At 42.5% G+C, this 13064-nt stretch overlaps 1 protein-coding gene across 10 annotated transcripts in view; it reads right to left on the reverse strand.

Annotated features, from left to right (window-relative positions):
• Positions 1-7928: 7928 nt before the first annotated feature.
• The window catches only part of LOC127426713 (neurexin-1a), a 220116-nt gene continuing 214980 nt past the window's right edge, over positions 7929-13064 (reverse strand). For all 10 annotated transcript variants that reach the window (XM_051673679.1, XM_051673678.1, XM_051673676.1 and 7 more), the window contains one exon: positions 7929-9881. In XM_051673679.1, coding sequence (XP_051529639.1) covers positions 9580-9881 — 302 coding nt within the window. In that variant the 3' untranslated portion in view covers positions 7929-9579. The remainder of the gene's footprint in view (positions 9882-13064) is intronic.

Here is a 13064-nt window from a genome sequence, read left to right on the forward strand (position 1 = left end):
GGGCATCTGGCGAACTGGATCACGTAGCCGAGACAAATCGTCCTGATGAGCCACCGCGAGGGGCTGGAGAACGCTAACCAGGCCTCCAGGCTCCATGCCAGCAGCACCAAGGGGACGACTGGATTTACCATGCCTGGGGAGGGTGGTTCGCGGCAAGGCAGAGCAGGCGCCCTGCTGGAAAGACAACTCAGGGGGGACGTATTGCTCCGCAAGCCCGCAACGGCGGCCGGTGGCTGGGGCGGGCAAGCGGCCCCAGAGACAAGCATAGTTACCTGTTTGCCAGCCATCTCTCAATGGAGAACAAGGACTTGTGAGGTACTCGCGTCTGACTGGTTGACCGGAAAGACTTCCAGGGCCTGGCCGTTGCGAGCGCGCTGACCCAGGGAATGAGGGAACTGCTCTTTTATTGACCATGTGGGTGCCAAGGCCCAGAGGGCACCCGGCAATTTCATACTTACCACACGCTGGCCCAGGGGTGATGGTGGGGCTGGTAAGTTCACCCAGCCAGACTGGTCGGAGTCAGACATCTCATCCCTGGGTCGCCCGTGTCAGGGCCGCCTCGAAACCCGTCCGGGGTTCTTGGTGGTCGACTGACGGGCAGGTGGAGCTGCCTTCCCTCGGGAGGATCTTCTACTCGGAGGCCGGCGTACGGGCTCCAATGGTTCGGGAGCTAGGGCCAGCTCCACAGGAGGACGGCCCTGGCGAGAAGCAGACGGGGCACGGGACTTTGGAGGCCCGAAGTCGGCCGAGTCGCGCCGCGGCAGGATGTGTTTGATCGCCACAGTCTGCTTCCTCACCATCGAGAACTGATGGGCGAAGTCCTCGACCATGTCGCCAAAAAGCCCCCCTTGGGAGATGGCCACATCGAGAAAGCGAACCTTCTCTGTGTCACGCATCTCCGCGAGGTTGAGCCACAGGTGCTGCTCTTGAACCACCAGAGTGGACATCGTTCGGCCCAGGGCACGCACCGTGACGTTTGCCGCCCGTAGAGCGAGGTCGGCCGCAGTATGCAGTTCCTGCAGAAGCCCTGGGTCGGTTCTACCCTCATGCAGACCTTCCAACGCCTTGGCCTGGTGGACCTGCAGGATGGCCATGGCGTGCAGGGTGGAGGCGGCCTGACCCATGGCCTCTTAAGCCGTTGTCACCAATGAGGAAGAGAACTTACAGTCCTTGGAAGGGAGCCTTTGTCGGTCCCTCCAGGTGGCTGCACCCTGCGGGCATAAATGCACCACTATGGCGGGCTCTACCTGGGGAAGCTCGACGTATCCCTTAGCTGCACCGCCGTTGAGGGTAGTTAGGATGGACACGCCAGCGAAGCATGTACAGGCAGAAAAAGGTGGCTTCTACGACTTCGTTAGCTCCTCGTGCACAAAAGTTTGTATCTGGATCAGGGTGATCCAGTCCATTGTTGCTTTGAAAAACCAGCACAAAAGTAAAATGGAGTACCTGATCCTGGATAGCAAAACATGGGATTTCCAAATCTTGACCATTCTGATCCAGATTAAACTTTTTGAACAACTGGGCCCAGGTCTATGAAATATAGATATATGTATTCTGAAGAAGTAATTTGCCTGAGCCCTTACTGGAATGATCTAGAAATGACTGTAACTACTCAGCCTCTTTAGTGCAGAGATCCATTTTCACACACATTTTCAAATGTCATTATTTTTAGTGTGTTATAGTGTTCCTAGTGTGGTATTCTGTAAATCCTATTTTATTCACCTGTAAACTATTTTCCATAAAAAAAATAATTTAAAAAACAATAAGAAACTTATGACAGTTTGCCCTCAAAATACTGACTATGCTGTCTAAAGGACGGTCCATCTAAATGTACATTGTGTTGTGATAAATTTAATATTAATATTCAATAATTAATTATTGAAACGACCTGGATTAAGCATTTAAACGCATGCTAAGGAATATTTTTTAAAGGTTCAGTTCAACCCCCCCCCCCCCCATTATTATTATTATTTGTTTTATAATTTCTTTCATCTTTAGCATGTCATTTATATATACTAAATGAAAATGTGAAACTCAAGTCCATTTATGGAATGAAAACATATGGGAAACTGTCTCTCCTTGAATAAAGAATGTGAAATATCTTGGCTTAATTGAATATATTTTTAGACTCAGGTAATGAGAGCCATTAATTAAACAAAAGCCACGGTTGGAAAGATTTTTTTTTTTTTTTTTGCAACCATTTTCAGAAGGGCAAACATTTTCAAACTGTTTAATTCATGTTCAGATGTCAGTTCAATTTTAGAGACTGTGAAGAAGAACGGGTTGAGGGCAACAGAACAGGATGTTAAATGTGAGGTGTTATGTTGCTAAATCAGTTGTATAACACTTTCAAGGTTAAGCCTTGTGATTAATGTTGTCAGTATTGTGAGAGATGCAGTCTTTTAATATTTCACCCAAACGCAAAAGCACGTGCCTATAATTGAACAACCTTAACCTTTAGAAACATCTCTTACAAAACCATTTTATAAGTCCAGAGCTACTTACAATTGGTATAATTTTTTTGGTAACACTGCACAATGCATTAGGTATAATGAACTATGGCTAACAATAAACAATATATATATATATATATTTTTGCATTGTATAAATATGCCATTTTCATTGTTAGTTCATTTTAGTACATAATGCGATGACTAACGTTAACATGTACTATAACTTTTCATGTTAAAAATTATTATTAGTATGTATAGTACACAATAAACAAGATTAATAAATGCTGTAAAAGTACTTCACATAGTTAATGTTAATTAATGTGTTCACTAATATTAACAAAAACAATCCAGTAACAATTATTGTGTTACCATGTCTTTTGCTGACAGAATGTCATCTGCATACACTGATCAGCCACAAGTAAATGACCAGTGAAGTAAATAACATTGATTTTCTTGTTACAATTGCACCTGTCAAAGGGTGGGATATATTAGGCAGCAAGTGAACAGTCAGTTCTTTAATTTCATTTGCTGGAAGCAGGAAAAATGGGCAAGCGTAAGGATCTGAGCGACTTTGACATGGGCCAAATTGTGATGGCTAGATGGGGTCAGAGCATCTCCAAAATGGTAGGTCTTCTGGGGTGTTCCTGGTATACAGTGGTTAGTACCTACCAAAAGTGGTCCAAGGAAGGACAACCGGTGAAACGGCGACAGGGTCATGGGCGCCCAAGGCTCATTGATGCACGTGGGGAGCGAAGGCTAGCCTGTCTGGTCCTACCCACAGAAAAGCTACTGTAGCACAAATTGCTGAAAAACGTAATGCTGGCCATGACAGAAAGGTGTCAGAACACACACACAATGCATTGCAGCTTGCTGCGTATGGGACTGCGTAGCTGAAGACCAGTCAGATTGCCCATGCTGACCCCTGTCCATCGCTGAAAGTGCCTACAATGGCCACGTGAGCATCAGAACTGGACCATGGAGCAATGGAAGAAGGTGGTCTTGTCTGATGAATCACGTTTTCTTTTAGATCATGTGGATGGCCAGGTACGTGTTCGTGGTTTATCTGGGGAAGAGATGGCAGCAGGATGCACTATAGGATGAAGGCAGGCCGGCGGAGGCAGTGTGATGTTCTGGGCAATGTTCTGCTGGGACACCATGTGGATGTTACTTTGACACGTACCACCAACCTAAAGATTGTTATAGACCACGTACACCCCTTCATGGCAACGTTATTCCCTGATGGCAGTGGCCTCTTTCAGCAGGATAATGCACCCTGCCACACTGGAAAAATTGTTCAGGAATGGTTTGAGGAACATGACAAAGAGTTCAAAGTGTTGACTTGGCCTCCAAATTCTCCAGATCTCAATCCAATTGAACATCTATGGAATGTGCTGGACCAACAAATCCTATCCATGGAGACCCCACCTCACAACTTCACAACTTACAGAACTTAAAGGATCTACTGCTAATGTCTTGGTGCCAGATAACACAGTACACCTTCAGAGGTCTTGTGGAGTCCAAGCCTTGACGTGTCAGAGCTGTTTTGGCGGCACGAGGGGGACCTACATGATATTAGGCAGGTGGTTTTAATGTTGTGGCTGATATACACCACACCTTTCAGCTTTTCTTCCATCTATGAATAAGACAATTAAATAAAAGCATTACAAGGAAGAATTCTCAAGGCCGGCCATGACAAACCTCCAACCCAGCTGCCCCTCCCTCCCACACTCCCTCCGCAAAGTGTGTTGAAATGAGGCCTGATGAAAAGTCTATGGTGGGTGTGAATAATTCATGAATCATAAATTACAGAGCATGCCTCTCTGTAGGGGTAGTTATTTCACACCAGCTGTTCCGTTGCCTCCTCCTATGTGGAAAATTAAAGAGAGGCGCTATCTTGCAGCATCCACTGCCCTGACCAAGTATCCATGCTGCCCATCTCTGCTGGGGAGCTTTTATCATGACATCTTGTTCTTCAATACAAAGAGAACGTAACTGTGTGCATTTTCATTGTCATATTGGATCGATGGTCTCATTCAATATGTATACACCGCATGACTGGCCCCTTAAGGTTCCCTGGGCGGAATTTATGCATGGAACATACTGTATGTCTAAAGTGGTATATAGCTTTTGTTTATCAATAGGAGATTATTCCAAAACAAAAAACAAATAATACTGCAAACTCAGCTGGTGATAAAACTAAGCAAACCATGGCAACATTGCAAACATCTGATGCCAAGCATTTGTTGTGATTTAAGATGATAGATAATAATGATAGATGCTATTTACACTAAGTGTAAATAGCAACATAAAGCATCTTCTTTGTATTAAGTACAAATAGTGATAGATGATATTTGCACCTTGCTGCAAATAGTGTTAGATGCTATATGCACTCCTAATTAATACTAACATATAATACAGGGGCATCACTGCAGTGTGTTTATTGTGTTTATTTAGAGTCCCACGGACACCCTATACCCACCCATACCCCTAGACCTAACCCTAACCTACCCTTACAAAAATGAACCATGATTTTACTACAGTAACCACAGTTTCACCATGGTATTTTGTAGTAAAATCATAGCTACCACACAATTAAACATGGTTACAAGATGAACACCATATTAACGTAGTAACACCACGGCTAATTGTATTACAACTATGGCTTTCGCCAAAATATATGGTTACTACAATATAACTATAGTAAAACCATGGTTAATTTTACCTGGATCAAATCTTTCTCTCAACACCCAGACCATCACTGTGACCAAATCAATGTGAGGCAATCAAACTTTATATAGATTTTTATTTATTATTATAAGTAGTATTAAAGGAAATATTAAGAGTAGAGACAGTAAACAGGATGAGTAAAGGTTGGAATTGAATCCAGGTCCTTCCGATCGGGTTATGACTCAAGATGGCGCCGAGCATGGCTGCTGCGTTGCGAGCTCCGACACAACATTGTAGTTTTTTGTTTGTTTTGTTTACAATTCTTATGTTTTTTTATCTTGGATGTTGTCTGCCTTATTGTGTACGACAGACAAACACTTTTGGACATTGGTTCTGCAATTACACACCGTAAACCAGACTTCAAATTCCTCAATGCCGACCCACTGTTTACAAACACGCCAGCAGAGCCCTTTGTTTGGGCAGCCTGGCCGTGGAAACGCAGAAGAAAAAGGGGAAATAGAGCCAGCTTTCTCATCAGAGTAAGATGTCGTGCAAATCGACCCCCACTACCCAGTATTCTACTGGCAAATGTTCAGTCTCTGGACAACAAGCTCTGCGAGCTGAGAGCGTGGAACTCTTTCCAACGAGAGACGAGGGACTGCTGCATTATCTGCCTTACAGAAACTGCAGAGATTCCAGACTTAGCCATCGAACCCGCGGGGTTCTCCGTGCACCGAGCAGACAGAGTGAAAGACCTCTCTGGTAAAAGCAGAGGTGGTGGTGTATGTTTTATGGTCATCAAATCTTGGTGCGATTTCAATTTTTTTTTTTTTTTTTATGTAAATAGATTTTAAATTGTGTTGTGTAAATCTGAAGTTTATTGTAAATTGGTATGTGTCTCATCACTGTCATGATTGCTATGTTGCTCGGAACTGCACCCAAGAATTTTCACACAGTATGGCACTTGTGTATATGGTTGTGTGACAATAAAAGTGATTTGATTTTTTTTTTATAAAGCACATCCACACAATTTTTACAGGCTACGCCATTGCAGCAACACTTTGTTCCCTATCTGTCACTCACTCGACGTTGTGTCGATGTAGTGACACTAGGGATCACTCTTGGGAGCCCCAAACACCTCTGCTTTTTTTAAAAAAGGCCAATGAGAATTGACGAGTGGAATTTGCATGCCACTCCCCCGGACTTTCGGGTATAAAAGGAGCTGGTATGCAACCACTCATTCAGATTTTCTCTTCGGAGCCGAGAAGTTCTATTCATTGAAACTGGATTCATCCGCGAAATTCATTCACCTCATCTGCTGGATTCTACGGCGCATTTCTACCTACGGGTTCAAGGCCGCGTCGGTTAGCACTGGGGGCGATTTGGGGACATCAATGTGACCACCTCCGCCGGGTACCCCCCCACGGACCTCCCATTCCCCAGCACGCTACCCTTCAGGTAGGACCTACCATGGGACCCCTCCACATGACATACTTCCGACAAGACTCGGTAAGACCATGTGACGTATTTCACTTAAAATACCCCCCCCCCCCCCCTTTTGGGAGGGGTGTGGTCTCCGCCGTGTCTTCCCCTTGGGAGGGACAACCCCCGACGTAGACACTTATGGCTCCCAGTCAGTTAACAAATTCCACTCTTTTTGGGGAGAAAAGAGAGGGAAAAGAGGCCTCGGCTGGGCTAGCATGTCCCTATAGTTGGGCAGTCAACTTGTTCCTGATGGACCGTTCGATGTTCATAAGAGCGTTGGGGGAGGTTATGTGACGGCCTGGAGCGCTGGCTACGAGGCACATGGCAGTCTGCCCGTCACACACCGCCAGTTCACATAACACAGTTCAGCTAGTTGTGGCATTTTGTATAGGGACCCCTAGTGTCAATACATCGACACAACGTCAAGTGAGTGACAGATAGGGAACATCCTGGTTACTTTTGTAACCTCCGTTCCCTGATGGAGGGAACGAGACGTTGTGTCCCTCATGCCACAATGCTGAACTACCCGCTGAAATGGCCGGGACCTGGTCTCGGCTCCTCAGCACAAAACCTGAATGAGTGGTTGCATACCAGCTCCTTTTATACCCGTACGTCCGGGGGAGTGGCATGCAAATTCCACTTGCCAATTCTCATTGGCCTTTTTAAAAAAAAGCAGAGGTGTTTGGGGCTCCCAAGAGTGACCCCTAGTGTCACTACATCGACACAACGTCTCGTTCCCTCCATCAGGACGTTTCCACCTATTTGAGTGCAAATGGCCGCGCTGTGTGGCAGGTGCTGTTTACACCTAGTGCAAATAGTCACTCTGGTGAGGGAAACATTAACACTTTACAATAATGTTCTATTTGTTAACATTAGTTAATGCATAAGTACCATGACCTAACAATGAACAATATATATTTTTAAAAGCAGTAATTAATCTTTGTTAATGTTAACTTATAAAAATAACAATTGTTCATTGTTAGTTCATAGTGCATTTACTAATGTTAACATATACTGTATAGCTTTTAGTTTTAAATAAGTATTGGTAAATGCTGAAATTAACATTAACCAAGATGAATAAATGTTGTAAAAGTATTGTTCAATGTTAGTTCAGGATACAGAATGTACATCTAGTTACTAATGTTAACAAACTGTGCATTTGATTGAACACAACATGACAAGCCCTTTATGAAATGTATAAATCTTTCCAATAATGGGGGGGGGGGGGCGGGGGTCATTTAACAAAGCAAACTGCATACTCTGAAGCCATGCATTAGACGTGTCTTCTCTATATAAGAATAAAGAACAAATGCGTTCATAGGTCTTAATATTTTATTTATTCGTTTGATTTTTCAAAACTATTTTTTCATAATAAATCTTCACTTTGAGGTCATCAAAGAATTTTCACAATAAAAACAAAAGAAGGTATTATAGAAAAATTGTACACAAAAAACACACAAAACAAAAGCAAACATTTTATTCAGAATGCTATATATTTTATACCTCTTGTACATTCCGCACAGTACAAGATAGCAGAGAGGATGTTTGCAAACACTTTTGAAGGGTTCTTTCTATCTTTGTGATTTTAGCTATTATCCAATACTCAATTTGTCAGGACGGAATTCATTGCGTCAAAATGATGATATTGTCTCTTCGTAGGTCTGAGTCCTAAACACCATGCATAATTTGTTTGGTCACTAAGACAAGCAAGAGGATATTGCTTAAACAGTCCAAAATCTTATTTTATTTTCCACATGGCTGTTTGCTTTCCAGAACCTGTGCTCCTACTCTTGCCTTTTCATCATGCTGACGTAACAGCAAATAATAAAAAAAAAAACCTATAAAAAAAAAAGAAAAAAAAAAGAGGTTGTATGTCAAAAAATAAGAGAGATGTGGAAGCTGCACATAAAATAGGGAAAATAAAATCTTCATAGCTAATGGCAGAAACGGTTCTATCGCTATAGCAACACATTTACATTTAATTGTCTGTTTTTCATTGTTTTCGCCTTTGTATTTTCTAAAAAAAAAAAAAAAAAAAAAATGTTTGAAGAGCAGGTATACTGTAGTTGGCATCATCTATATAACAGGCTATAAAACACCACTTCAGCCACAGTCCAGAGAGCACACAGATAGTCTTTGCACCGTATATAAACATGTAATAAGATACTTTACGTGCATGGAGTTTTTCTCAATCTATCCCGAATGGCCCCGGTATTCCTCGTCATCATTTGCGTAATCTGTCATTATTTTTGACAAACATACAAACAGAAGAAAATCCTACAACCTTTACACTTGGATTGATATTTAAGGCCTCCACAATTCTCTTTGACCCCAGGGGATTTGTCCGCCATATGGAAATCAGCTCAGATCCTACAAAGAGTGGTCCTTTTGCATCCCAACTCGAAATACTGCCATCAGAAAAGGGAGTCAAATACTTTGGCTGATTTAACAATCATAGGTAGCATCTCATTGATAAGTCCTTCATTCCTTTCCAATTCCGTCAAATGAGTGTCTGTTTGGATTGTTGCAGATTTTCATGGTTTTTCTGGCTTTAGAGGGAATATGTTCCAGCAACACATATACAGGCAACATAATATGAAATACACTTAAGTCTAACCAGCGGCCTTGTCTCTCAGAGATACACTCGAACATACAAGGCTGACCCGGCCTACCCCGTCCACAGATAGGTCGACTACATGGAGTCTCTCCAAATCTTGGGTGCTGGTGCAGTCCATTCTCTGTCCATTTCATTTTGTACACACATTTCATCTTATTAAAGTTCTTGTGTGCTTGGTTATAAAGTATGTTTTATCATTGTTAGTAACAGTATATCATGTCTTAGGTAAAACTAAGACAGTTTTGTCTTTTTTTTCCCTCAATTACTATACACAGGTTGATCTCCCCTCCCTTTGCATGTAAGTTCGGAGCACAGGATCTGTGGGTGGGTTGTGAGGGGGGGAGAATGTCTGTGAGATCAGACATAGTACTCCTTGTCCTTATTCTTTTTATCTTTTTTATTTTTGGGCACGCCAATGGGTTTTTCTTTAACAGTGGCTCCGTTGGGCTGTGTCGCGGAATTACTGATGTAGTTACGGCTTTCATCCACATGGTACGAGCCCTCATCGCGGTTTCGGTATTTGTACATGGCATAGAGTAGGATGAGGATGCAAAGTGCGGCTGCTGCGACGATGCCTACGACCATGCCCGTGGTGCTGCTGGATTCCCGGATCACCTCCGGGCTTGGGTAACCCTTCGCCTCGGGCAATGGAGGGTGAGCTGTGGAGACATACGGACGAAGAAAGAGAGACCGTTTATTCATTTACCACTATGAAAAACCTCTATACCTATACTATCCAATTCCGGTCCTGGAGGGCTACTGTCCTCCAGAGTTTAGCACCAACCCTTGTCAAACACACATGAAAAGCTCATCCACGTCTACTTGAAATTATAGGCAGGTGTGTTTTATTAGGGTTTGAACTAAACTTTACTAGACAATGGCCTTCCAGGGCCGGAGTTAAAAAGCTTTTTTTCAGTCATTGCTCAAATTGATTGTGAAAGTTAAAGGTGCACTTAGTAATTTTTGAATATGTCATCTTGGACTTATATTGACACCTAGGGGCCTGAATGCAGCATCACTGAAACACAATAGTTTTCAGTTACCGATGCCATCGTAAAAATCCACTATTCACAATCAGCCATGATTCATTTAATCCATAAGTGAAAGTGTCCAATAACGGGGTGGCTACTGAGATTAAGCGGGTAGAATTCAGCTGGTCATGTGATAATAACATATCAGCCCCCATAAGGAAATCCCTCTATATGTAGAAGAAAACCGCTTTTATAAGGTTACTGATATGACTGGAGTCCTCATCTCATGTGAGCTGTGATGATTTTTATACATCTGTTTCAAAATTACTATTAATTTCTTTAGGAATAAAACTTACAGAGTGCACCTTTAAAGTACAGTTACACAAGACTTCGCTACTCCAATTTCAATGTTTCTGCAACTTTCACACTAGTTAACAGTATTATTCAGCTTTGAGCTGAAAAAAAAATACTAAGAAAATGAATGAAGTAATACGGGGGAAGTGCAACTAGGGAGAACTTGAAAGAAATGCAAAAATCAATATTTCTTCATTGAATTGATTCCTCTCCTAATTTGATTAGAAATCCCACTGAGAAACTACTACACAGCAACATAAAGTCCCTTTAGTAAACAGGACATAAACCACAATAATGATACTCAGCCTTAAATGAAGCAATATATGCATTTACTGCAGCTGCATATCTTTCAGTATGAACGGGCAAACCTCTACTGTCAGCTTGTGCAAACACACTTTCTCAAACTGTCACTGGCTGACACAGATAAAGTGATCAGAATGGATATTTTCCATGAGCTGTGACCACTCAGTGAACTTCACTTTCTGGCTATTTTTTTCTGGGCAGAGAGAGTAGTGTGGTGGGCGGAAGAGAGTGGTATAGTTTGTTCTGATTTGTATGTCTCTTGGAGAGGGGACAGTAACGGGATGTCAGCACGGCTGCAGGCAGGACATAAACGGCCGGGAGAACAACACCTGTATTAAAGCTGTTCGCAGCTTAGGCCCGATTCACTGTGAACCGCAGGTGCAGGAAATGAAATGATGACTAAATACAGCAAGGAGTTATGGAATGGCGACCTCTGCCAAAAGATGTTTTTAGAATTTTCGTGTGGAAAAAGGACACTTTGGATATACAGTATTTACACTTGATCACTTTATGCATTTTTACTGATCGGATAGCCAAAATTACCATGTGTAAATGCCCTCCAAAATGCATTTGAGACAGATAGCAATCCAATCCTTCAAACCCACCTCCGTAGGTGGTTTGAGAGGCATTCCAGACGAAATTTGGCCAAGCGTAAATGCATCTGGTTGTTCAAGCCACATTTGTAAATTTTACTCCTCCGAAACGGTACTATGTCAGCATACGGAAAATTCAGCACATAACAGCTGTTACTGAGTGTTTGCAGAGGGCTCGCGCAAACATTAATTAATAACAAAATAAGAAACGTTGGCACATTGTAGGAGAGACAGACCTTTTTTCTTCATTTATTTGATGCAGTTCACTGATGAATTCGAAAATAAACACTAACAATAAGTGTAGCTATCGCGCATTGACATATCTGGTCTACAACAAGCCCGTGCACACACACAGACACAAGTGTGGGGCAAAATCACTTGGAATCACATGACAGAATTCGCTGCCCGGCATTAGAGCATTTTATTTGCATTTAGCACAGGGTTTGAAGATCAGATTTATATTTATTTTGCGGAGACATATTTATTTGATAAAGTGTAAATGGAATGTGCATATCCAAATGGATAGCAATCTGATTAAAGTAAAAATGCATCAAGTGACTAAGTGTAAATACTTCCATTTGAATGGCCATATCTAGAGAGCAGTGTGGGCGAAGGCCGATAAAATACAGATACACAATTTAATGATTTCAAAATTGCTGAAATTTAATGAACACAATATTTAGTATAAATTCACTACATTTTAACATGTTAACATGCACTAACTATGCTTAACTATTCTTAATAAGCCGCCAACATGTATTGTCACCTAAGGGCTTTTCACACTTCGCTTAACCCCGGGTTATCTTCATTCTAAACCCCACTTTTAACCCCATTAGTTTTAAAAGGGTGTTAGCACCGCTTTTTACCTGGGGTTTTGAAACTTTGTTCCAGAGCAGGGTTAGCACCACATTTGTGGGATTAACTCCGCGTTGCGGTGCCAAAGGTATACAGTGTGAAATGATGCGGTGTTTGAATGATTCAGAAAGTTGTTTAGCACAGACAACCAATCAAAAAAGCCCCAGTACTTACCTCATTAAATATTCATGCACTTTGTACCATTGCTGAACCTTTCATGCGCTGTTTACGTTCTCCGTCTAAAGGAATCCAGTAAAGTGTTGAATAGTGTTGGCAAACGCAATAACTGCCGTGATGAAGAGACAGTATTCTGTGTTTTTATAGCATATTTCAAAGACGAAAGACAAACGGAGACTATTTGCTTGCCGACATTTCACAGAAGAGCAGAGCAGCTCCACTGACAGGTTGTGTGTCCGTTGCAAGCTGCATTCGTCCAATCATTGTTATCAAGACCAAAAATGTGCAAATAAGAACGTTAACCCGGGGTCGACGAATGTACAGTGTAGGGATTTTCACACTTGAAATCGTTAACCCCGGGTTATTCTAAACTCCGGGTAAACGGAATCCTGGATGTGACGAGGAGGAGGGCGGGGCCGGGCCGTGAGGGTGCACGGCCGGCGCTGAGTCAACTAGTCAGCAGGAGAGAGAAATAAAGGGGAGCCGGAGATGCCAGTTCGGGAGAGCAAGAGCCAAATGCCATGCGTGTGTGTCTATGTGTTTGTGTTTAAGTTGATTCAAGTACATTTATGATATTAAAACTTACGTT

The sequence above is a fragment of the Myxocyprinus asiaticus genome, chromosome 36 (assembly GCF_019703515.2).
Source record: "Myxocyprinus asiaticus isolate MX2 ecotype Aquarium Trade chromosome 36, UBuf_Myxa_2, whole genome shotgun sequence".
Taxonomy (NCBI): Eukaryota; Metazoa; Chordata; class Actinopteri; order Cypriniformes; family Catostomidae; genus Myxocyprinus; species Myxocyprinus asiaticus.